Consider the following 25,115-nt stretch of genomic DNA (forward strand, 5'->3'; position numbering starts at 1 on the left):
TGCCAGCGGAGATGAAATTGTTGGAGGGTAGAGGTATACAGCTTTGCTGTAAAAGTCTCTTGTCTTTGAATCATGAAGCTCTCTAGCGCGAGGCGTAAACGAGTGTCCTGGTATTTTTTTAGTACGTGTTACATTGTAGCATGAGACGTAAACGAGTTTCCTGGTGTTTTAGCACTGTGACTACATGAGCCGGCGATTACGACGATGATAGGAGATGCCAACAGCCTCGGCCCCTAGAGGGGCTTCGCCCCCAAGATAGTTAACGCAAAAAATTTTTTTTTTTAAATTACTACAGTTTATGCACTGGTCATAATAAAAACTGAAAGAAATAACAAGTAGGGGTTCTTTAAAGCAGATGTAACATATCAGCCTGCCCAACAGTTCGGTTAGTTTACGACGTCATGCATAGAAGGGAGAGTATACCCGTAATGCTTTACAATGCGGCTATTCCAGACCTGCATGCAAGCTTACCTGAAGGTCGCGAATTCCAGCCTTGAAGCCTTTCACCTTGATGCTAAATTTGCAGTCGCCAGAATAGCTGTCAACAGAGCACAAAACTTTTATTTGCACAGGCTCATAAATATACACACGGCATCAACCTGCCATCAAACTGCCAGTAACAGCTTCCCAGTTAGCTACCACCAACACTTTTTTGTATCACAAATTTGACATATAATCCACATTGAATTGAATTACACAGTGAATTGTGCTACAAATTAAACAAAAAATGAAAACATGGAGAAATAGATGTTTTAAAAAAAATGTTCCCCTCTCTTGCTGACCACCAGCCACTCGCCGCACACACCACCATTATGCGTGTACTGAAGTGAACACATTGTCTTTGGTTTGCACAACTGTGGCGGCTTCTGACAGCATTAGCACAAATTCATCTGCTACATCCTCACTGAGTTTGTACTCCTCTTGTGGGCAAATACCATGATCAAATCCTGGACAAATCTTTGCTTTGAAGTTTTCCTTAAGTTTTACAATGATATGGAGTGATACTGTCGCAGCAGCAACCCCTAGCATGACTTTATGGGGTCACGTGATGTTCATGTTGGTTACAGACATGCTGTAACATACAGACAGCAGCATGTAGACTACACCATTATTTACATAAGCAACCAGGCCAGCTTTGCCTCAGAGTCCACTTTCACTGTAAAGCTGGGTTTGCCACAATGGCCCGCCGCACAGCTGTGTGCGGTAACATGAAAAACTCATCCACCTTGGCAATCATGAACACATCAATAGGGACACGTTAGTTGCACCATCATCTGCATCAGTGGGCATTGATGGTATTGCTCTAACAAGACTGGCCTTCATAATAAAGCCGACTTCGCTGCAATGCATTTCTGGTGCATGCCACGCTCAAAGTGAAATCTCTACGCTCAAAGTGAAAACTGGTTCCTACATGCAGCTTTTGGTGCAAAATGGTTTGAGACTTACAAAAGCTCCAGGTCCATGATGACCTCGCTCCTGGACACATTCTCCTTGTAGACCTTCACACCTCCAATTCTGGGAGGCTGCAGGGTAGCGAGAGAGTGAGGCAGTGATCCGAAGGATGCCAGTGATAACAGCATAGTCACTTCACAAATATTTACAGCACATTAAGTGTTCTTATGGCTACATGGTGGAATGCCGTTACACCTTACTGACGATGACAATGCACCTTGCTCCCACAAAAGGATATGAGGGTCTGCTAACTGGGCGACCATTGACACTGAAGTGTGGCACATCTCAAATAATCAAACAGCATCCGTGAAGTGTTTGACAAAGAAGGAATAAGCTAGCTAGCTTGCAGCTTCTTGATGCAAGTGCATCCAACTGCAGCAAGACGAGGCACAAAGACAGCCGGCCCCCCAGAGGTGAATTTCCAGCACAGTGTCTAAATATCATCACAGCATTCCTTTCTGGGCATCATGAGGAACCTGCAGATTTTTATACTATGGAGTGATAAGAAGTGGTTTACCCAGAGCTAAAAATAATGTAGGCACTGTGGTCAGCACGTGTCTTGGCCTGATCCATACTGCCCCCTCAAGATCTTACCACTGCATCTAATTCTCCGTACCTATGGCATTGTCCCATGTTTGTCAGTGTCGACGATATTCCTTGCGTAGTTATTTGAGATGCTTTGCCAGCTCCATCTCCTTTATTTTAGTAAGAGTGAACTTCACTTGTGTTTGTTTGATTTGATTTTCATTTGACTGCAGGGTTTACACGCCGACGCAACACTGGCGATGAGGTGTGCCGTAGTGGAGGGCTCCGGATTAATTTTGACTGCCTGGGAATCTTAAATGTGTGCCAAAATCTCGGACACGTGGGCGTTTTTGATTTCTGCCTTCGTCAGAAAAGCGGCTGCCACGGCCGGGAATCGAACCCACACCCTCGTGCTCACTTGTGTTTGTTGCTCCTCTATTGAGCTTTGCTCTTATAATCTCCCAGTGCGTATGTGCTTTGCGCACACAGCACTACCCTTTCATTTTATCGCATACCTGTCCAGCACATAATGTTCCTATTGGGGAAGGGTTAACAATACTTAAATGGGACCTTACCACAAAAACAATCTTACAGAAAGTTTTGTACTCAGCAGTGCAACCGTGACACAATGTAGCCTGAAGGCCTATCACAAATGTATTGCCTGCACATAATCTTTCCTGAGCAAAGAACGCAGGAACAGCAACGTACGTTCGAGTGGGCGGTATCATTTATGCTGCCACAATACAATGGAAAGAGGCTGGCCCTCAAGAACAGCTGCGCTTCGGAAAAGGCCATAAGAAACTAGCACAACTAACAGCCCAGCAGTTTATATATCAAAACAAGCAGGGCCAATTCTTGTGAAACTAGAGTGCGTGTGTGATGACAATGACAGTCACGCAAATGCATTTTGTATGTGTGCACATTCATTTCTTTAATTTTACTCAGTGCTCACTCTGCAGCAGACAGCTAAGTTTCGATGCCTACACAACCAACCACTTGTGAACTTCTCGAACATAAGCAAGCAGCACTGCCTCTAAGACACAAAAATGTACGAGAGTGCCTTAGGGCAGGAGGCACAGTGAACACAATTTCCTTTTGCAAGGCATGTCAGTAGGATGTACAGGTTAAGTGTATGCACGTGACCTTTCAAGAATGTCAACAGCTTAACCACAGCGATAAACCCTATTTGGAATGTGCTGTAGTAGATAACAATCAACAGACACTTCTCCATATGCCTCCCGAATACTTCAAATTTAACACGCCACAAGACTAATTTAAATCTTCAATAGAAAACACCCCAACTTCTACAGGAAAGGTACTGCCAAAGATCACACCTTAGGTTCTGATTAAATATAAGGACGCAAAACAAGATACCCTTGTGAATAACTTTTTCTTGACGATAGCAAGAAACAAGCTTTTTTTATCTCCTTCCGTTATACCCAATTTGAACTAATATTTTCGTCCTCCTGCTACGATTAAGCTGAAGCATTTGGACACATGGTGGCACTACTAGACTTACTTGATGAGACACTAGCCTTTGGCTATCGGCCTAAACATTTGTTGCAGTAATTCCCAGAGGCATTAAAAAAAGTTTCGTTATGATGATGACTGAGGGCGACACAAATGGTAAATCGTTTCAGCTGATCAGGCCTCTTCGCTTTCCTCTGCAAGCTTGAAATTTTAAGCGTAAGAAAGAAGAGTCTTGTTTGTCAAGATCACGCATTTCAAAGATGGTTTTTCCAGGGCAGGGTGCCTTGTTATGGCGCAGGTGCGATTCTAATCACTGGGAAAGATTTCCCCGTTGGGCCTCACCGTGTCCCCCAGGTCGATCTGCTCGAACTTGAAGCTGCTCAGGTAGGCAGGCAGGGAAGAGCGCACACTCGGCTCTATGGTCTCCAGGATGAGGTCCTTCACATAGTCGCCCACAAAGGGCCAGAACTGGCACAGGATCTGCGAAGAGGAACAAGGCGTCCCGAACTTGGCCGTGTTTGTTCTGGCTCTCTACTGACCAAACGTCATTCGTGTTCGTAACAAATAATAACACTGCTTACTAACAAAATTTTGCATTGCAAATTTACCAATGTCACAAATTACTTCTGACTATATATAACATCCTTTTCAAACTGAAATATTCTACATGGGTAGAATTTAATTTTACCGCAACCCAACAAAGTGCGTTGTGGCATTACAAACTGCATTGCAACTGGGTTCAAAGCTCTAAAACTGGCCTTAACTAAAGGTACTTATCCAATGGCTATAGCCCTAATAATGCCAAATGGATGCAGCCAGTCCAAAGTGCTCATTATGCAAACGCACTCATGATTTTCTCTCAGGGGAGCAATCTAACATTTCAGCATCAAATTATGTGGCAGAAGCAAGGGGCAGATTTAGTTATTGCATGAGCAACGGATGGCAAAATGTCGAAATTTTCATGGCACTCTTCATTCTCACGCTGCTCTGTAATCAGAAGGGATGATAGAGAGAATGCCAGAGTGAAAATAATGCGTGGAGAGCCTTCGGAATGCTGGCCCTATTGCCATGAAGACAAGAAGTGCAAAGGGCCAGCTGCGCTGCTTTGACAGGTCCAAAACCTACTGCGACCACTTCTGAAGACAAAGTGACGCGTGTGCTTCAGCCGAGCGTCAAGCTTGCAAAAGATAAAGACGAGATGGATTCTAAAGATCTACCAATGTTCCCATGAGGCAATGGAATGATTTTCACACTCTGATGAACTAGGCGTGGCATGACCGCGACACCTACATTAAGCCCCCTTTGGCGGTCAGTTCAATTGTTGGGGGTTGGGGGGCACTCAGTTGACTTCTGCTGATGGCAACCCATGCACCACTGGCTTATTAATTCAAATGTGTTTAGACGTTCAGATATGACAGACTGCAATTTTTGTTTTGTTTGGCCCCAAGTGCACAGGACGCCACTTGAAACCAAATTAAATTAAACGGACTACTGCATAGAAAAGTCCATAATAAGGTCAAACTACGGTAGGGTATCAGCTGTTCAATGTTACGCTGCCACAGGTGACTACTACCATAAATCTAGTGGCATTCATTTGTACATAATCAAATTTCAATGCTTGAGACTAAAAATTAAGATTCTCTAAACCCATCAGTGCTGTTGGGCATGGCAAGAAAAGAAAAAAAAAAGAACTTTACATGTACATTTTGTGGCCACCAGGCCTTGCTAACCTACCAGACAATAGGGCAAAACACATGCATTTCCAGAAAGCAGGGAGGACTTTTCGAAATCCCGAAACCACCTCCGAGCCCCAAGTTATTAATTACATTGATATCCATCACCACTACCAACATTATCGCCTTATCTACGCCTCCCCTCATCCAACCTTCAAAACATTAACGATGCACGCCTTAGGCGATGGCTACAAACTCAGACATACAACACAAGAGTTCTACGCAGTATATCACCAACCATGCACCCCTACAAATGCCCATACTGTAAAACCTCCAACACCACATACCACCTAGTATAGGCTTGCCCCTACCACACCAACCCAACCTCTTCCCCCTCGGAACAGTGGGAGTGCGAGCTGACCAGCTAGATGCTGCCAGAGATGCCGGTTAATCTTGTGTCTCGAGCAAGGGCGGCTGCTACGGCTTTCCGGAAGTTAACAATTGTTTTTTTTTCTTCTTTTTTTTTTTTTTGAGGCTGGGTTTGCTGTCACTTGCAAGTGAGAGCACACCACTTTTTGGAGACCCCAGCCTGCTCACCCACCTGGCATGGTCATTCCCAGCATGGCACACCAGCGATTGCGCACTTCCTCGACCGCACGCACGTCCCTCGGGCTTGCCTGCGGACTGAGCAGGGGCAACAGGTGAGGCAGCAGGGTGTGCGTCATGAGCTGCAAGGCCTCAAAGGCCTCCCGCAGACTGCCTTCCTCAAACAGCTGCGCACAGTGCTCGTTCAACGCCTGCGGCACAGAGGACCAGAAGGGAGGAGCCCCTTCAGCGGCTGCGGAACTGGCCACTGGCTCCCTTGGGAACAAACAGTTTCACACCCTGAAGGAGTATGGTCGCGAAGGTCAAGGAGTGGCTCTCCGCATACTGGAGTTCAGTAGGAGAGCTACGATGAGACGTGTTTTTGGAACTCTGAAATAATTACAACCCAGGGCACTTGTAACAACCGCAGTCACAGCAAACCGTCGGTTATAACAAACAAACAAGCCCTTGACTACCACAGTATGCTCTAAGGCTATGGCATTATGTTTTTAAATACATGTACAGCAAACGCCTGCAAGAGGACATACTGTGCCAAGCGTTCGCAGCTACCACTTCGACCGGCTTTCCGCGCACGCAGAGTAGCATACAGTAAAACCCCGATTACACGACTTTACCGGGACAGTGAAAAAGCGTCGTAAAATGTGGGTGATGTAAAATCGGGACAACAACAATTATGCCTATTAATGCAGTTTCGCGCGACGCATTTGCAAGAAACTCCAACGTAAATTACCAACTAATGCTTTGCTAGGCTTGGAAACCTAAATCACCAAAAAAAAAAAAAAGTAAATGCGAAGAGAATATTGCAGTGCAGGTGTCAATCCCGCTTTAATTAACGAGCCTTGTTAACAAGCCTAACAAATAAGACTACACTGCCGATAAGCGTGTTTGTTCGACCAAGTGGGCCCTGGTCTCTCACCCGTGCCAGCCGCAATGGGTGCTCCACCTCCTCTGTAATGTTATTGTTTCTCCGTGCCTAAGGCTTACACACGAGCTCCGACAACCACAACACGCACCAGCAGAGCGCTCCGCCGACAGTAGGCCAGCACCCGGGGGTCGAAACCCAGGTGCTGGGCATGGGGCTCGGCCGGAGGGGGCTTGGCGAGCAGGGCCTCGTTGAGGGCGCACGCACCACCCAGGAGGTGCACGGCTGGGCGCAGCCGCCCATTCCACAGGTTCTCCAGGCCCAGGGTGAGTGCGGTGGCCAGGCGCCGGAAGCGGCTGTACAGCTGGTGCCAGCCCCGGTACACGGCCTCCGTCTCCACGTCCCCGGCCGCACCCACGGGGGACAGCTCCGACAGCCACCGCAGGGCCTCCTGCTCAGGTGCGCGACAAGAGAGAGGTCAGCTGCTCTTTTGGAGCACTACAAAACGGGATACCAGCCTGCAAGGGCGCACAACCACTCCTCAACATGGCACCCCATTCAGTGACAGCCCTTGCTGAAGCGGGGAGTCGTGGTTCGGCTCCCCAGTACACTAGATAACGCATCACCATTCCTAGTTATCATCATCATTATGTCCACGGAAAAATGAAAGCCCCTCCCAGAGATTTCCAACCCCTCCTGTCCTTGAGATGACCACAACCCCTACTGAAGGGAAGGATTACGAGTCAAGTGCTCAGACATGACAGGAGCGCATCACAATACTTCATTGTCCATTCATTCGTCGCCATTTCTCGCAAAAGAGGTGGGAGAGTACTTCTGGTTAGCGCCACAGCCTCTGATGAGCGTGATAATTCGCATCCTGCCAACTAGTGAACAGCAGGTCATCTCTCACGATGAAACAGATGGCCTGCATGATGTGAGCGGCATGTTTCCGTTTCACCTAACATTCGTCGATAGTTGAGACTCTGCTAAAGTGAACTCTCATTTGGCTTCATAGTGTAAAGCTACAGTCATGGGTTTTCCATGCTGACAACCTAAGTTAAAGTTTGAGTAATTTTTTTTTTCTTTTTAACTGCGGGTACAATTACTTTTGCCCTGCATTTTCTCAGATTATGCCTCTTGCCCAGAAACCAACTTTCCCTCGCTACAATCCTCTTTTCTTTGGCAAGAGCTGCTATACTTGCTTTATTTTTTTTTGTTAAATTTGGCATATCCGAGAATTTCAAAGCAATGTACAGACCTACAGAAGCACCCGTATTCCCCGTCTTCAAGCTGCAATAAGTGCAATGGTATCGTGTTAAATGGCACCCAAAGAGTCCAGAACATCTGGACAAATCCACCCGGGATTTTGTTATTGCCGGGTTCCATCACCCAAGGGCCCCATTCCCTGAACTAAACAACTGCTTTGTCCAAGTGGCACTCCTGCTTGAGTGACACGACGGGTGGAACTCAGACGTGACCGTTTCAAAAATGTCCACTTTGCATCTGTTTCAAGACCTAATGTAGTTGCATTTGCGAGCCCTTTAACCCGCGCCATAGCACGGAACGCCTTGGTTTTCTTGTGTCACATGCATGCTGTCTACTCTAAACCAATCGGAGCTCGCTTGAAAGGGGTTTAAGACGAAAAACAAGTTTGGATCACTAAGAACACTGTTTTGTCCAAATAACAATGATAACAATTTTATTGCAAACATCAAACAAGTAATCAACATATAAAAAAAAAAAGCACATAAAGCAGTGGCGACTCCCCAGCCACTTTCCAACAATTTTTTTATGTTGTCACAGAATCTTGTTTGTGCGATTGGTGGCCACTGACCAAAGCCACCACCAAGAAGCATTACAGGGCGGCTGCAATGGGGCCTCTAGCTCCATTCAATCACATCACTTGAATGCTAATGTGCCGTTAAAACAATGACAACTATATTTCTAGTGCAAGCAAATATTACATCACTCCTGCCCACTGTAGTTCGAAATTTGAAAATTTTTCAATATTCCTTGCGTTTCTCCAGTCAAGTCTTTTGTGGCTGGAATGGAGCTCAGTGAGTTAAAAGGATGTAAAATGGGGCTAAATGGTATTGCTTCATCTTGAATTGTGCTGTGTTTACTACGACAGATTGGACGACAAGGGGATGAGGATTACTGCGCTTAATCCCCTTGTCGTCCAATGTGTTGTAGTAAACCCAGCACAATTAAAGATGACTAAATCAGTTACCAAAAGTTAGCTCTTTCCAAGAGAACAAAGCTGTATTCCGTCTTCATGGCCTCTTGAAGTGGACACTTTGAAATGGGCGTGAAGTGAACAAAACTCCAAATTCCCCCCCAAGGGTGTTATCCCCCACGAATCCTGGTACTAGTAGTCCCCGGTAATACCTGGCGCAGGGGTGCCCCAATGGGGTCCTTGTCCAGCTCGGGCTGAGCAAACTGCTCCAGGAGGACCCTGTGCAAGTGGGGCTGCACTGGGGCACCGTTGAGCAGCAGGAAGAGGCCCATGTGCTGCAGCCGCGGGTCCTCCTCCTCGCCCCCGCCCGCTGGCCGGCGGGGCAGCGGGGACGAAGACGTGCTGTACTGCTGTGCCGCCACCCGTGCCAGCCGTTGAAGTCGCGCCAGCTCCTGCGCATGAGCCCCAGTCAATGACGCGGCCTCCTACTTGAACAACACAGCACGGCATTTCCTTCTTCAACAATATAAGCATAGGACCTAGCGTAGAGCCCTGCAGTGTACACTTCCCCCCGTACACCAAAATAAAATTCTGGAAAGCAGTGTTCAGTGTTACTCAGGGGATTTCTTTACTTCAAATGTGTACGGCCACCGAGTGACGTCATTACAGCAGCCACCACAAGAGGTGCCAGCACTCTCAAGAACTTTTTTGGTCTCCTTTATTCGCCTTTTTGGACTGCTCAAAACTGTTCTGGGCAGGCAAACAAAAGTGACCACTTAATACTGACTAGGGCAGAGAGCTACACCATCAGAAGATTGGCGCTCGCTGTGCGAGCACATGTATGTACTTTGTTGATTCAGTATGTTGAGCAGTTCACTTTGTTGACTGCTGCTTCGCCGCCTGGGTATTTTTTGAGTAGTTAGGGGAGCACAAGTTCGCTCCAATAAACTTGTTTTTTCTTCAAGACAACTGCGTCGTCTTTGGCTACGTGACATTCGTAGAACCTACAAACAAGCCACAAGTGAGAGGCCTCTGGCTTAGCTTCAAAAGCGCACAATCTGAACCCTGGGCTGGTTGTGTAAGGTTGCTGTTATCTAAAAATGGATGGAAATGCACAAAGAGGGAAAAAAGGTCGATCCCCCCTGCTTCAAACCTGGTCCAGGGCCTTGGCCAGAGCTCCCCTCGGTCCCTCGGAGCCCAGTGTGGAGCCGAGCTGAGCCAGCCGGCCCTGGGTCCAGCCCTGAGCCAACTGGGCATGCTCCTGCTGCAGGGAGGGCCACGACTGGCTGGCACTGACCATGCCGCCGCCACCGCCACCGCCAGGGGACTCCTGCTCCACAAACACCAGGCACTCCTGCAGCCAATGGAGCATTGCCAGCACAGGGGTGATGGGAGAAAAAAAAAAACAACCAAAGAGCTAGTTAGAAAAAACAGCGCCAAAAAAGTGATACGACAGGGAGTAAAGACAAACACTGCACTGTCGTATCGTTGTACTGTGTCGTACTGCGCTGTCGTATCGCTTTTTGGCGCTGTTTTTTCTAAGTGGCATCATGCACCAAATAGCCCGTCTCGGTTCACTTGTGCAACCAGCTAGGGCAACCACAAACAGAACAAAGCACCCACCTCCATCCAACACGAGTCCACTTCAAGGTCCAGGGGGGGGGGGAACTTTTTGGGGTACAACAGGGAACTCGACTCGCTCAGGCACTGCTTTACGGCAGCACAAAGTAAAACCATGGTACCCCCCTCCTGCTGGTTCTGTATGTCAATAATTCTTATGCTGAATCAGGGTTGCCCACCAGCCCTGTTTTGGACCAGCCCCGGACCGGCCCCGCTTTTTAAAAATGGGCCGGTTGCCGGTCCGTCATTGGTCGGTTTTTTGGCCATCATGCCACGATTATTTCCCTTTTGGCGTTTTATAAGCGCCAATGCCGCAACTACGACAATAAATGTGTTGACAAGCTGCGCACAGACATGCGAGCAGAGAAAATACACGGGTGAGTGTGCTCCGTGAGATGGAGGGGGACCAAAGGGAAAAAACAACACAACAAAGTGCCACTGCCGCAGTCAGCAAGTTACTTTTCAGCAAGACCCATTTCATAGTTCCTCCACTAGTATTTCTCCATCCTGGTCCACTGCTCAGCAACTTCTCCCCACTCACTATTTCTGTACATTGACAACTGACAACCTGTAGCAACAGGCTCACTTACTCTTTACTCAGCTGACACAACCTTCTATAGAGATAGCAATCAATCGCAAGTGTTTAAGATTGAAGTGGTCTCCCTTTAAACAATATTTGTGACAAAAATAGGTAAAGGTATAGCCAAACAAGCAGAGCACTTATTTATTCTATGACCACATTGAAAGGGGACAAAATAGAAAAGAAAAGAGATGAGTCCAGGGTGCTGAATTTTATTGGCAACAAAGGCATGAGAGCATAAGGGCCCTGTGGACATCGACAGCTATGAACTTTTAGCATAACTCAACAATGCTTCCTGGCTACAAAACAGAGCAGCCGAACACTACCTATTCCATTGTCATAATTTTGCTGTACATTCTTAATTATCATCATCATCATCATAACACTACCGCCCATCTGTGCTTGTACACCATGAATGTTGAAAATAATTTAACTGCTTTCTAGCCATAAAATAGTGTGAAAGCACTAGCTATTGTTTGTGCGCTGCTGTGTATTCTCTGGTAACATTTTCACTATCATCATCATTATAACAAAACCTGCTGTCCACTCCAGGAGTAAGACCTCTGCCACTGACTTCCAATGACTCCCATTTTGCACCAGGTCCAATATATTTTTGTCCACATTCATATCTTTTCACCAGGTCTTTCAGCATCCATTCTGTTACTTCAGTGGTCCATTTGATGCCTGCTCTCCATCTCACATGGCTTAGACTTCACTTTTCTTGAGCTAGAACATTGTCAACAAGAACTATTTTCATGAAGTGCAAGGTTCACTTCTGACACCTAAGCATGACACCTGCCATTCCTCTTTTTATGATACTTGACAATGATCTCATTTGAGGTGCTTCACAAAACTCAAAGTCTCTGTTTAGTAACAGAGATTTCTTTTTCAAAGGCTAACTGCAGCAAGCCTCTATTCTTGTGGAAAGACTGTCTCCTCGTAAAATTCCAATGCAGAAGTACAAACACCATTAAGGGCATTAAAGAACCTGTGTGGGTAGAAACACGACTCCCGAAAGTCTTCACTTTAACTGCCACAACCGAAACGGTGACCCCACTACCAATGGCCCAGAATCCTAACCCCTGGGCTGAAACTGTTTCAGTGGTAGTCACAGATTGCCTGAAGTGTTCACAACGTAGAATGTTTGTATTTGTTGTCAGATTTTGCTTCAAAACAGTTACGCATGCGTGTGAACTGTTTGTTGGCTTCCAAGTCGTCGGCATCACTAATGTGTGATGTAAGACAATGCTTACAACTCACTTCAGAGTGCCTTTAAAACTGGGAGTAGCATGAAAAAATAGTGCGGAGGGCAAAGGAATTCCCCTCATCATAGATTTTATTTAGCTGTGGTATTATATTGTCACGCAAGGCTAGCAGTGATTTTATTATGCCCATCCATACAAAGATCTTTGGCAAAGCGAGACATATGAAACACTGTGATCAAATATTTACAATGTAATAAAGTATCCTCCTCCCCCACCTGCCCCCATTAACTACCTTTTAACTTTGTCACTTGAATAGAATTGGCACTTGATTCTATGGCTATTACAAGCTGCTATTGCATCTCAATGCACTTTCTACGCTGCACTGCAGCAACGATGAGCTAACGCTCTCCCTTTTAAAAGAAGCCCACTAGTAAGAGACAGACCGTGACAAGCGCAAATCGTGACCTTTTCCGTGCCATTGTCCAACCCACTATCCCAAGCTATCACTTGATTGACTGATTGATTGATTGTAGGTTAATGTGCTGACGCAACGCAGGCAATGAGTAGAGGAGGGCTCCGGATTAATTTTGACCACCTGGGGATCTTTAACGTGCACCGCCCAGCTATCTATCACTTGAAGTCAAGGGGTAACCAAGTAATGAAATGGAGGAGGTCATAAAAACATTGATGCCACCCACCTATGTGGGTGCAGGCATTTGCAATCTGTGCAGCTGTATATGCTGACAGTATTGCAGGTGGAAGAGCATGCTCCTACCTCATCATGGGCTCTCTGGGAGGCAATGCATCACACTCAACTGGGCCACAGAGCGAATTATGCACTCCTACGTATGCACTACATCTGCAGTATGTATGCAGTGCGTATGCAGTGCGTATGCAGTATGTATGCAGTGCGTATGCAGTGCGTATGCAGTATGTATGCAGTGCGTATGCAGTGCGTATGCAGTATGTATGCAGTGCGTATGCAGTAAGTATGCAGTACGTATGCAGTACGTATGCAGTACGTATGCAGTACGTATGCAGTATGTATGCAGTATGTATGCACTTCATTCCTCCACATGCAAGGGAGTTGTGCTGTGTCGGCACACTCATTCTTCAGCAAGCCTTGAGTCTTCTGGCAGCCACATGATGTGCAGCACAGACAACATTCAACGAGGGATGGTAGCAGCAGAGTAAGGTGCGAAGGCAGGTCACTTTGCATGGCAGCATGCTTGCCGAACATCAGCAGCTAGGACTTGGCTGAGCGCAACATTCCACACTGCTGCAGGCTGTTTCGGTTGTGCGTAGGCAAAGCAGGCAGCTAGCAAATGCTCTCACATGCTTCATCTCACTCAGTCAAAAAGAGGCAGATTTTTTCTTTAAGCCACAAATTTTTTGTGAAGCTGTTCAATACTACCTCTGCAAAAGCTACCCACTTTTTCACCTTGGCAAAAGAGAGGCCACTCTGTGAGTGTGTGTATGTTTTGCTTAAGTGGCTCTTCAATGGCTAAGGTGATATTTCAGCACATTTTTCATGCTACACTCACTATTCCAGGGCCCTCTGCTTTCATCAAAATGATATATTATGCAACAGGAACCCTATATTCCTGGCAAATTCCTTTTATTGACAGCATCTAGCCCATTTTTGTCTAGCAGTCTATTCAGGAGATGCCTTAGGTGCCCCACATAGGCACTGTCACAGCACCGACCACAAACGAACACTGTATTAAACACATGCAATTTCCTGCCACTGATTAGCGCTTATGTCTGTCACATAGCTACCCTACCCTGCTACGTTTTCTTTCTTTCAAGGTTTTTGCCAACCCATTTCAGTGCTGTACAGAGCCCTAAATTGCTGGCACACCTTGTCCAGGTGCGGCAACGCAAACTGCGCCGTGCGTGCCACTCAAGGAGACGTTCCAGATTGTGCGGCTTTTCGCAACACATTTATTCAAAAAAATTTGCCTCCTGTCGTGCTGCCCCCCGCGTGCAGTACTCCAGCTTCGCGCTCACTGAAAGAGAAGGGAGAAGAAAAGCAAGGTTCACCGCATGAGCCACAGCCGCCACCCCCGGAGTAGTCATGCAGTGTTACGCCCTGCCGGGTGGGTGCAGCAGTACTTGCCGATACGGACAGCCGAAACCATGCGTCAGGGCAGAACCGCCCAAAGCCTGTACGTCGACAACCCCAACAACAGGTAGCAAACGGTGTAGGTTAAAGAAGGGACGACACAAGGAGGTACTTGGGATGTTAAGACAGGGAGTAGAGCCTGGTGGACAAGGTGTTAAGCCAAACAAGGTAGCGTATAGTCCAAATTGGTGTTGGTTGGTCTCAACCTTTGTTTTCCCTACACTGTTTGCTACATGATGAACAGTTACCAACGTTCCCAATACACTACCTTACACTTTTACCTCAACTGCACTGATCTAATGGTCAGGGGTTGAAAGTGTTTCGGTGGTTTTCAAGTTTGAGCTGTTCTTAATGTCGATGCTTTGGATTTGTTGTCACACACTGCTTTAGAACAGCTATGCATGCATATAAAAACCCTTGAGATCAGGCACAAGAAATGAACGAAAATAATTCAGTGCCAAACAAAAAACTTAGGGACCCAAAACACTGCTAAGGGAGGAAAGTGTGCACTTCAAGAACTGAAATAATGCTACAATTACAAAAAAGAAAAAAAAAAAAGAAAGATCTGAACTACAGAGTATATAGTAGTAGTCATAAAAAATTATCAAGCTTCTCGAATTTCTTTAATAAGGTATGTTGTTGGGCTAGTTGGTCAACCCTACTTAAGGGGATGTACAGCGCAAAAAAAGACAATGGACTGAAAGGATGCACAAGGACAAAGCGCTATGTCCTTGTGCATAACGCTTTGTCTTCGTGCATCCTTTTGGTCTCTCTCTCTCTCTCTCTCTCTCTCTCTCTCTCTCTCTCTCTCTCTCTCTCTCTCTCTCTCTCTCTCTCTCTCTCTCTCTCTCTCTCTCTCTCTCTCTCTCTCTCTCTCTCTCTCTCTCTCTCTCTCTCTCTCTCTCTCTCTCTCTCTCTCTCTCTCTCTCTCTCTCTCTCTCTCTCTCTCTTTTTTTGAGCTGTACATCTAAGTTGAATATCTCAAACTGCAGTAATCTGTCTTTGTTTTGTGGCTGTAAATTCGATGTCTTTTCAATGCTGTCATTTTTTTCATTCGTCTACACCTTTTTTAGAAACTTATTGATAAAATTCTACCGTATTCTTCAATGAAGATACAGTAAAGCCTCGTTACAGAGACACTGTTACAAGGGGCAGTTGGTTATGATACACTTGAATGAAAATGGCTAGGTTGGTTTTCCTATGTTTGCCTAGAAACTTCATGTACAAGAGACCTTGGTTACATGTTTTCCAGGTCCCTTGAGTGTCTCTTGTAATGAGTTTTACTGTACATGTAGTTCATCTTGATTCAGCATATTTTTTGTATCTAGTGATACAGAGTCAAGTAGTTTTTGTATCTAGTGATACAGAGTCAAGTAGTTTTTGTACCTCTCAGAAATCAATATAACCAGGTTTTACTGTGCATATCCTACAAGGCTCCTATGTAGGTCTTCCCAATTTCATGACTCTGCACTGCTTTCATGATGGCGTTCTCCACTGAGTGAAATTCCTTTTCTGTAATCCAAGATCCCAAGCAGATATTTGCCGTACCTCGTGGGCTTGTTGATTTTATTGTTAGGGGTTGAATAACCCTTCTGGAACCCTACCTGTGCTCTTGACTGCTTGAAATCTACAATTTCCCCTACCTGGCTTATGGTTCTTTTGGCAAGCATCAAAATACACAAATTACATGCGAGCTGACAAGTCCACAACATTTTCAACGCTTCAGTGTCCCTCTATGCATGGGCCCAAATTATGTAGGTATTTTATTTTGCCAGGCCATGCTCGAAGTGTAAGTTCGCAAGCACGCATCTACCTCCACCAGTGCTCCTCATAGCAAATGCAGCAAGCAGCGGCAGCACAAGCCAAAGCCACAAGCCAAGCAGCTGCAAGCAGCGATGCCTCATGCAGGAGGAGTGGTTGCCAGGCGGCGGAGGCGGCCCCCCCCCGCTCACCTTCTGCGGCCGCAGGGGCGTGACCACAATGTCGTTCCCGCTGGTGGCCGCATCGACGGTGGCCTTGTCCTGGTGGCTGAGGTCCCACTGCTCGAGCTCCTTGCGGAAGGCCTTGTTGTCTGCCTCCACGTGCTGGGCGAGGTCGGCCGGAAGCTCCAGCTCCGAGTCCTTGGCTCCTAGAGGCACACGGGAAACACCCGCTCAACTCTGTGCCCCCAAGCCGCGACAGTCCCCACTCGGGTGCCCGGGGCTCACCCTGGAAGAGGTCTCGGTTGTTGCGGTCCACGTAGAGCAGGCAGTAGGCCGAGGTGCAGTGGTGTCCCCCGACCGAGTCCCGGAGCAGCTCGGCCCATGAGGCCTCGGTGACGGTGACGTCGTTGAACTTGAGCCAGGCCGACCGCCTGGGGCAGTACACAAAGGCCCAGTAGTGGCCCGACACCGCCTGGCCCTCGTGCACCAGCACCGCGTGCAGCCGGTACGGCGTCTAGAAGGGGAAGACACGGCGCAAGCAGGGCTGAGAGCACACCAAGATAGCACATAGAGGTAGCTCTGGCAATGACCACGCAGTGCTCACACGATGCTTGACAATGAGGAGTAAAGCAGCCTAGGAACGAAATGGGGGCTAAGGCCCACTTGCAACTATTTTCCGTTCTTAAGCAGAAACACAATCGCTGATGATTTCCACTGTGACCCAGATTTCCAAGCGGGTGAGAGGATCCATCTCACTTTATTTTTTTAGTTTTTTAGTTTTAGCATTATTTTTTTAGTTGGTCAATTAGTTCCCGAGATAATTAGAGGTAATTAACCATTTTTGGAGGAACAATACACAAAACAGTGTTGGTCATAGAACTGTAATCTTTACATTTTCCAACACTATGAACCCTGGTGAGTGCAATAAGACAATCAGTTTTTTGATGCACCGCTTGGAACTAATTTTACAGCTCATTAAACTTCAGTGTTTGAAATGGGCACTCAAAATCGTTCCTTGCCACTGGTACCACCAAGGTTTAATGAGCTGTAAAATTAGTTCCGAGCGATGCATCAAAAAACTTATTGTCTTATTGCACTCACCAGGGTTCATAGTGTTGGAAAATGTAAAGATTACAGTTTTATGACCAACACAGTTTTGTCTATTGTTCTTCCAAAAATGGGTAATTACCTCTAATTATCTCGGGAACTAATTGACCAACTAAAAAAATAATGCCATATATAAAATCAGTGGGGGAAAAGCAGCAAGCTGAAAAGTTTCACAGAGTTTACATAAAAATTAAAGAAGTTTTTTTAAGAGCAGTGTCCCCCTTAAGAAGGCACCAAAGAAGTTCTGTATCGCTCCCTTTTTGGCTTTGTGCTTTTGTCAGTTTTGCACTGTTTTGAAGATGAATTCCAAAAAGCTAGCACAGTTTTCTGTTCTTCCAAAATTGAGAACACAATACCAGGAGGTTCACCTGGGTTGCAAACACAATGTCAAAGCGTTGAAGGATGCTCGAAGGCAAAGCACGATGAAAGAGAAGTTTTACCTTAAGTAACGATGGCTCATTGTAGATGTCTCGAATGGCTGTATCGATACGATTCATGCTGTCCTGGAGCTCTGCAAAAAAGACAGCAAGAATTGAAAGCCAGTCATTTGTGTCCTAAAAAACACTGTGTGGCCCAGAATTCAAATTGAGAAATCAGCCTACTTCATCAGATTTTACCTATTTTACCTGGAATTGAGGGAAAATGGAGTATGTGGCATGTGGCATGAAAGTGTTTTTTAATCAGTACTGTGTTCCAAAATTACTATTTTATAAAAAATATCCTATTTGCAAAGTTTTGCTTTATTACTGTATTTACTCGAGGAATAAACCCACTCGCGTACTGAACCCTCCCCCCACTTTTCTTCGAGAATCTACTTTCTTGTCAATTTGAATAAAAAATGCAGTGAGAAAATGTTTTTATCTCAGCATGGTTGCCCATGCTGTAGACGATCGCAGTAACTTGAGATCACGCCACAGTACGCGCAGAAATGCTAAAAACGCGTTCGAACAAAATAAATCTCAACACTATCCGGAGACCTGACCACGAATGCCGTAACATACAATTTAAAAATTGTGTGCTTGCAGAGCATGACCTGCTGAACGCCAAAACAATCCTTGCACCATAAAAACATTGCAGCGTGCGAACAAAGCACAAAACATACTGCGCACTCCTTCCCTGCTCTTTGCTAGGTATTTGCTGTTCCGACTAGTTCCGGCGTCGTGCGAACAAAGCACTAAACGTACTCCGCACTCTTCTGCTCCTGTTTCGCGACTTCGCCATTACGCTCCGTGGTTTTGTTGTTCAGCTGCGTTCCAACCTTTTTTTCGTGCTCTTGATGTGCGCCCCGTACGATGGGCCAATACATGGGCTACACAGCCAATTTTAAACTGAAGGTGGTGGAGCAAGCGTTTATGCACGTGGAAACCGCGCGGCTGGGCAGCACTTCAGTGTTGACCCAGTGCATGTACGCTACGGGCAAAAAACTAGAGGTCTTTGGGTGGTGAACAGAGATCGCCGCATGTTTCGTGGGTTCAAAGATGGGAAATTTCCCGCTGTCAGAACAGAAATTTGGAGTGCCTTGACGGCACAGAAGAGTGCTCGCTGTAAGCCGACAACAAAAGTGAAGCCGCAAGCGACTTCAGTGAGGAGGACAGCTCCATAGCGAGTGGGGGCCCACTAGCACATTGGAAATAAAAAAGAAGTTTACCTACGTGTTTTTACGAAAATGGTAAGGCTCTGACAGCACTTCTCTTAGCAAATTTATTGTATAAAATTTCAACTTTTAAAATCTGTTCCAATTTTTTCTCGCAAAATGAACCCTCCCCCCAAATTCATGCCGAATTTTCCAGGAAAAAGGTGGGTTTATTACGTGATAATTACAGTATACCCCAGAAAACAGTAGAAACCCAAACTTATACGCAACTGTTATCACTGACTGAACAACTTCTTCGACTTTCTAGTGGAAACAAGACTGTTTTGGAAATTGCAGGGGGTTGACACCACGTTGCATGACCAACAGAGATGATGCGATTGCCTGTCAGCCTTGGTAGAGACCTCCGCAAAAATGAGTGCAATCCGTCTAATACTTAACCCCTCTATGTTGAGATCTGAAAGCTTGAACACTCTTGCAAACCATGTTTGGCATAAACAGACTTCTGAAAACCGCAGCGCCTGATGCAGAGATGGGTTGTTAGTTTGCTACTGTCGTAGCTACACACATCGCAGTAACGTTGTAAGGCCATAAGTGCACTGATAGCGTGTTTTTGTGTACAGACAACCGTGAAGCATAGCGGTTCTTCAATTACCAGTTCTAGACTAATCATTTTGTCTGGAATGAAATCTGATGATATTTCACATATGGCAAGGAGTATCCCCAGACTACTCGTGGACTATTCACGGCAATTACAGGACTGCCAAAGGGGCCCATTAATGTTCCGCCTGCTATGCACATCCCTTCAACAAGTGCCATGCACAGAAGCTGATTGATTGATTGTGGGGTTTAACGCGCCAACGCAACGCAGGCGATGAGGCGCGCCGTAGTGGAGGGCTCCGGATTAATTTTGACCACCTGGGGATCTTTAACGTGCGAAGAAATCTCGAACACAGGGGCGTTTTTGCTTTTAGCCGCCATCAGAAAAGCGGCCGCCGCGGCCGGGAATCGAACCCGCGACCTCGTGCTCAGCAGCGCAACGCCTTAGCCACTGAGCCACCGCGGCGGGTACCATGCACAGAAGCACCTGTTTTCTCGGCAGCATGAACTTCCTTGCAACACGTACTTGCACGAAGCAGGATCCTTGCTCAATCTCATAGTGGCTGCGTTTCGGCAGCTATTAATGTACCACAAGATACAGGCACCCCTTGTACTGCACCTCCCACAAATTTTGATGAATTTGGGAGGCGGAAAGGCACATTTTGTTCACCAACTTCCAAAGTGAACTCAAATTGCACTGCAGGTATACAAAATAAGGACAGGAAAGCTTGTTAGAGGGCGGCAATGCTGCACAGCACCCTGTGACAAGCGCATGCACGCCACAGTAGTAGCCGCAGTTCATCTACGTCAATGCTTTCTCAATTAGAGAGATTCGCATAGCATTGCATTTGACATAACAGTTCATAAACCTGGATGGAAACAGACAGGTTTCATATTTCTCAGAGTTAAGCGGAAGATAAAAAATAAATGGGAAGCGAGAGGTAAGTTGCACAGACACAAGTGATCAAAAATTCCAGAAGCACGAGGTTAAGGGGCTTGAAAACAATTTTTGAGAACCTCCTAACAAAAGCTGGCATACAATGTACCGCTCATTAACAAGGCTGATGAGATTTGCACGCAGCTAAATGGCACATGTCAAAGTGAAGCTGCTCCCAGCCCGTAACTGGGTGACAAATCCTCCCAAAGCGAGGCACATGTGAAACACGACCAGCAACGCAGCAGACAAGAGAGAACTGTACCACGACGGCTCGCTCACCCTTGACGTCGTGCTCCACCTCGGCCCGCCACCGCCGCAGGCAGTTCTGCAGTATCCTCAGCTCTGGCTCAGCCACATGTCGGGGACAGGGCCCCTCGCTGTGCGGGCTCTCGCCCCGCGAGTGGTCGTCGTCGTGCGGGGAGCCGACCGGTGAACCCTGGCCCAGGCTGCACACGGCACGAGGTTCATTTGTAACGGCCCCCCACAGGAGCAATACGGCTAAACATTAAGCCATATTATGCACTAGGAGTGCTGTACCTATTTGAAGTAAATAGTGAACGAAAGAGCATCTTGCCACATTGCAGTTCCCAATATACCCAATTCCATTCCTCGCTTACCTTGCACGCCTGAGAAAAAAATTAAAGCCGTTCCACTCAACGTGAAAGCTGACGGAAGTGCAGAGAAAGTGATTCGCCATAATGGGCTCTAGCGCCATTATCCGCTCACTGCTACCACCAAAAGCAATCCAAATTTGCCGCCTCCATAGTGCTCACGCGCCCCCTGCCTGAAACAGCGCCAGCGGGAGTTCTGTTCTTTTTGTGCTTGTTTTTCCTCCCGCACGTGCCGGCGTTGCACTGCCACTTTTTTTCGCTTAATACCACAAAAACAAACCCAACGAGCTTTCCAAACTAAATTAACGCGGGTGTTGCCGGTTAATTACGTATATCTTGCGTCAAATGTACCTGCAGTTCCCCCCCTTTTTTTTTTTTGCACTAAACAGCGGGAAGATGTATGACAAGCACCAGCGTTTCACAAGTTTCGAACGGTTATGACTATTTAAACCACTAGGTTTTCGAAGCCTCCACCGGGATGCCCTACGACAGAACGCCGGGCTCTCCTTGGGTCCCTTATCTTGCAGCACTGCTTGATGCCAGCAGTCGTTTGACATCGACCGTTACAGCGAGCTACGACAACAAGGCGAGGCCCTAAAGAGCTCTGCACTTACAAAAAAACAGAAAACTGGAAAGGTGAGCGCTACTTCATTGCACAAACAAACCAACTTGTCTTTCAGGCAGGCTTTGCTGGGTGAACAACCAGGTTTACCAGGTACCAGGGTGGGTTTACCAGGTGAACATCGATGAGCTTTTATCATAATGCTTTTCCTTTGCCCGTAACAGCACGGGTGATCTATCGAACACAGCGCAAGTTCTGTTCTTGTCTTGGACACAACCCAAAAACAACTTTTCTGCATCTCGTACTGTTTTACGAGTTGCTGCTTGAGTACAAAAAAGTGTCTGTAGGCCCCCAAAATTATCATTCTTGGAAATGCGAGGCAACAAAGGCACTGCTAGTCCAGCACTTCTTACAACAACAAACCAGTTTACAAACTTCCGTCCAACTTTGTAAAATCTTGTCAAACTTTGGTCGGACTGAACTGAAAATGGGCACTCCACACCCCATTTTCAGCATAGTCGCACCAAGGTTTGACACAATGCAACCACTTTGGCTGAACTGTGTTGAGACTGATCCAATTGTTGTGGTCGGGTCCCCTGCAAGCAAGCATAACGAACATACTGGAAGGAGAAGTTTCCCACCTCGATGACGGTGAGCCCATTTCAGCTTCCTCGAGGAGGTTCTTCTGCAGGGCTGCTTTGCTCTCAACAAACTCGAGTGTGTACTGCAGAACATCTTGCAGGGGAACCCTCTTGGGTCCAGAGCCATACTGCACATACCTGCCACACAGACAGAAAAAGAAACAGCAGAGGTGCATTAAGGAGCTGAACAGCACTGTGTCACACCCCACACAAAAGTAGAATCATGGCTGTGTACCAGTTGCGCTCTCTGGTCTTTCTAGATGCAAGGATGCATAATGAAACCACATATTCTAGTGCAAACATCAATCAACATTTTCAGCGTAAAGATCTGGAATTTTATTTTACTACCTTGAAATTTGCGTGGGAAAGACAAACTAATTTCATGTCTGTCCTCAGTCAGATAGAATGCACCGAGAACAAAATACTGCAGACAAAAAAGGTGCCCTACTGGCTCAAACTAGGCTCAATCAACCACAGTGCTGAAACCGGTTTCCGCGGGACCCTGCCATTCACACAGAGGCTACTGACCACAAACTTTTGTCTGCCCTCACAGTTACACCATGAAATGTGACAAAAAAGGCAAGTAACTTGACATGCGTTCTTTCAACTGAAAATTGCTCTCCAATGACAGGATTAAAGTGAAGCACGTTGTCTTTTTATGTAGTCCCTTTCGAGACACCACAAACACCACATGTGGCCTTGCCTTATTCAAAAGATAGCCATGGTAGAACAAGAAACGTGTCAAGTTTACCATGAACTGCATTTAAGACAGCTAGATAATCGGGAAAGACAAATATGAGGTGGCAGAGTTTTCTGCACTTGCCGATTGACATGACCAAGTGATGTCACAGGTCCAGATGTATGGATTGGATTGGCTGCTGCTGTTACAAACAAACACAGATTTAACCATCCTGCTAAAGATGCTGTGCCACCTCTATGCCACCCTACGTGGCCGTTGTAGCAGAGAGACACACAAAGGCGCTGCTCATAATATTTCGGCTGTGTGCTGTCAGATTTTAAAAAATATAAACTCGGTGTGGCTCCAAAGCACGTCAGAAGAGCTTCTGGTATGCAACAGGCCCATTTAATTAACAACAGGGTAGTTGTTGAACATAACCTTCCCCATAATAAAAATGCCATTCCTCACCAAACACAACTGCAGTGAGTTATGACTGGCCCAGTCTTTGCAAAGCTGTATGTTTTCATTGAAAGATACGGAGGAACAGGCAGGATAGGGTTTGTTTAGCCGACACACTTTAAGCATGTGCTAGAACTGAGAGCACACTTCAGTGTCGATTGAAGGGTGCATTATCACAAGACTGGTCCATTCTATAAGCTTCTTTAGAAAGACTTGGGAGAAGGGACAAAAGGAAGATGCAGCACAGAACCTTACTTGTCAAGTTTCCTCTTAAGCCTCTCCCGTTCCGATTTGAGCCGACAAACTTCTTCTCTCTTGCTACGGGTAATGTTCTTGTTGTACTCCATATACCTGCGGCGAGAAAGTAGCCAGAACAGATCGCCCACTTGAGCAATGTGACACGCTTACATTCATACCCGAAATGCATGGGCAATCACAAAAGGAGAGACAAAAACTAGTCTAAGCCATTGACAGGCTCGTGCAAGTTTTACTTTGCCCAATTCATGCTTCAGGCATCGGGAATTCACTTGGCGCTGGCGTGGACCAGCCACATGAACATAGACTAACAACTGAAGTTATAGAAAGTCATAGCTTTGTAAATGCAAGATGAGAAATTCAAAATAGGCAAACCTGTCCATATAGAGCAGCTCGGGAAAGTCTAACCGGTGATGGATCTTTTCGGGCTTGTTGAGATGCTGGTTGAAACGAAACCTAGAGAGCTCAAATACCAACACAGGTGGGAGCCTCGTGAACCAGGTCTGCAGCACAAGAGGAAGAAAAGACAACACGTTAGCACAGGAATTTAATTATGTTACTTACAGCAGAAAAATCAACATTTACTGCCCAACTGTTCAGTACACTCATTCATCGCCCCTGCAAGGCATGCTGACTCTTCAAGCAATCATCAATGCAGGGTGAAAACAAAAGAAGTGGCTGAAACACACTGTTCCATTTCTGTCAGCTGACAGTGAGTGTGCGTTAAATCAAATATGATGAATGATCTACCTCGTACAACCCAACAGCTGCGAGAAGACTCCTCTATCTGCTGCATTGATTAAAAATGGCTGCGTATTTATACCCAGCATAAAGGTAAACCCAATTGCAAAGTGTTGCAAAGCATTTTTCTTTCTCCCTGTCAGTCTCAGTCACATGTTACAATCATGAACCCATTTTTTGCTCGTTCTGAAGTAAAAACGCTTCCTGTACTAGTCGTGATACTTGATTTTGATTTATTGATTGATTGTAGGGTTTAACGCGCCGACGCAACGCAGGCGATGAGGCGCGCCGTAGTGGAGGGCTCCGGATTAATTTTGACCACCTGGGGATCTTTAACGTGCGCTGAAATCTCGTACACACGGGCGTTTTTGCTTTTCGCCTCCATCAGAAAAGCGGCCGCCGCGGCCGGGAATCGAACCCGCGACCTCGTGCTCAGCAGCACAACGCCCTAGCCACTGAGCCACCGCGGCGGGTTAGTCGTGATACTTCATTGACACCGTTCACAAAACGTACAGGACTGCCTAGCTCACCTCTCGGCCAAGCCTCCGCGAAGATGGCGTTGACGCACTCTCTGGTTCCAGGTTGGTGGTGGCTGCCTCTAGGCTCTCGTGGATGTCGCTGAAGCCGCTCACCTGAAGTGGGTACTGGCCAAACGCTTCCTCTCGCGAGAAATGTCGACCTGTTCCCCGAAGCCGGAGGAGCAAGCCACTCTCAGT

At 46.6% G+C, this 25,115-nt stretch overlaps 1 protein-coding gene across 3 annotated transcripts in view; it reads right to left on the reverse strand.

The window, feature by feature from the left end:
- The window catches only part of LOC144178578 (ubiquitin carboxyl-terminal hydrolase 25-like), a 54,623-nt gene that overhangs the window by 1,871 nt on the left and 27,637 nt on the right, over positions 1-25,115 (reverse strand). For all 3 annotated transcript variants that reach the window (XM_077706519.1, XM_077706518.1, XM_077706517.1), the window contains exons 8-22: positions 24,930-25,078; positions 24,034-24,161; positions 23,659-23,754; positions 22,266-22,403; positions 20,731-20,897; positions 17,764-17,834; positions 16,502-16,730; positions 16,247-16,422; positions 9,918-10,118; positions 8,977-9,216; positions 6,740-7,039; positions 5,722-5,917; positions 3,790-3,927; positions 1,447-1,523; positions 472-538 (exon numbers count right to left, since the gene is read on the reverse strand). In XM_077706519.1, coding sequence (XP_077562645.1) covers positions 515-538; positions 1,447-1,523; positions 3,790-3,927; positions 5,722-5,917; positions 6,740-7,039; positions 8,977-9,216; positions 9,918-10,118; positions 16,247-16,422; positions 16,502-16,730; positions 17,764-17,834; positions 20,731-20,897; positions 22,266-22,403; positions 23,659-23,754; positions 24,034-24,161; positions 24,930-25,078 — 2,330 coding nt within the window. In that variant the 3' untranslated portion in view covers positions 472-514. The remainder of the gene's footprint in view (positions 1-471; positions 539-1,446; positions 1,524-3,789; positions 3,928-5,721; positions 5,918-6,739; positions 7,040-8,976; positions 9,217-9,917; positions 10,119-16,246; positions 16,423-16,501; positions 16,731-17,763; positions 17,835-20,730; positions 20,898-22,265; positions 22,404-23,658; positions 23,755-24,033; positions 24,162-24,929; positions 25,079-25,115) is intronic.

The sequence above is a fragment of the Haemaphysalis longicornis genome, unplaced genomic scaffold, assembly GCF_048455015.1.
Source record: "Haemaphysalis longicornis isolate Haplotype H1 unplaced genomic scaffold, Haemaphysalis longicornis Haplotype H1 scaffold_4, whole genome shotgun sequence".
Classification (NCBI taxonomy): Eukaryota; Metazoa; Arthropoda; class Arachnida; order Ixodida; family Ixodidae; genus Haemaphysalis; species Haemaphysalis longicornis.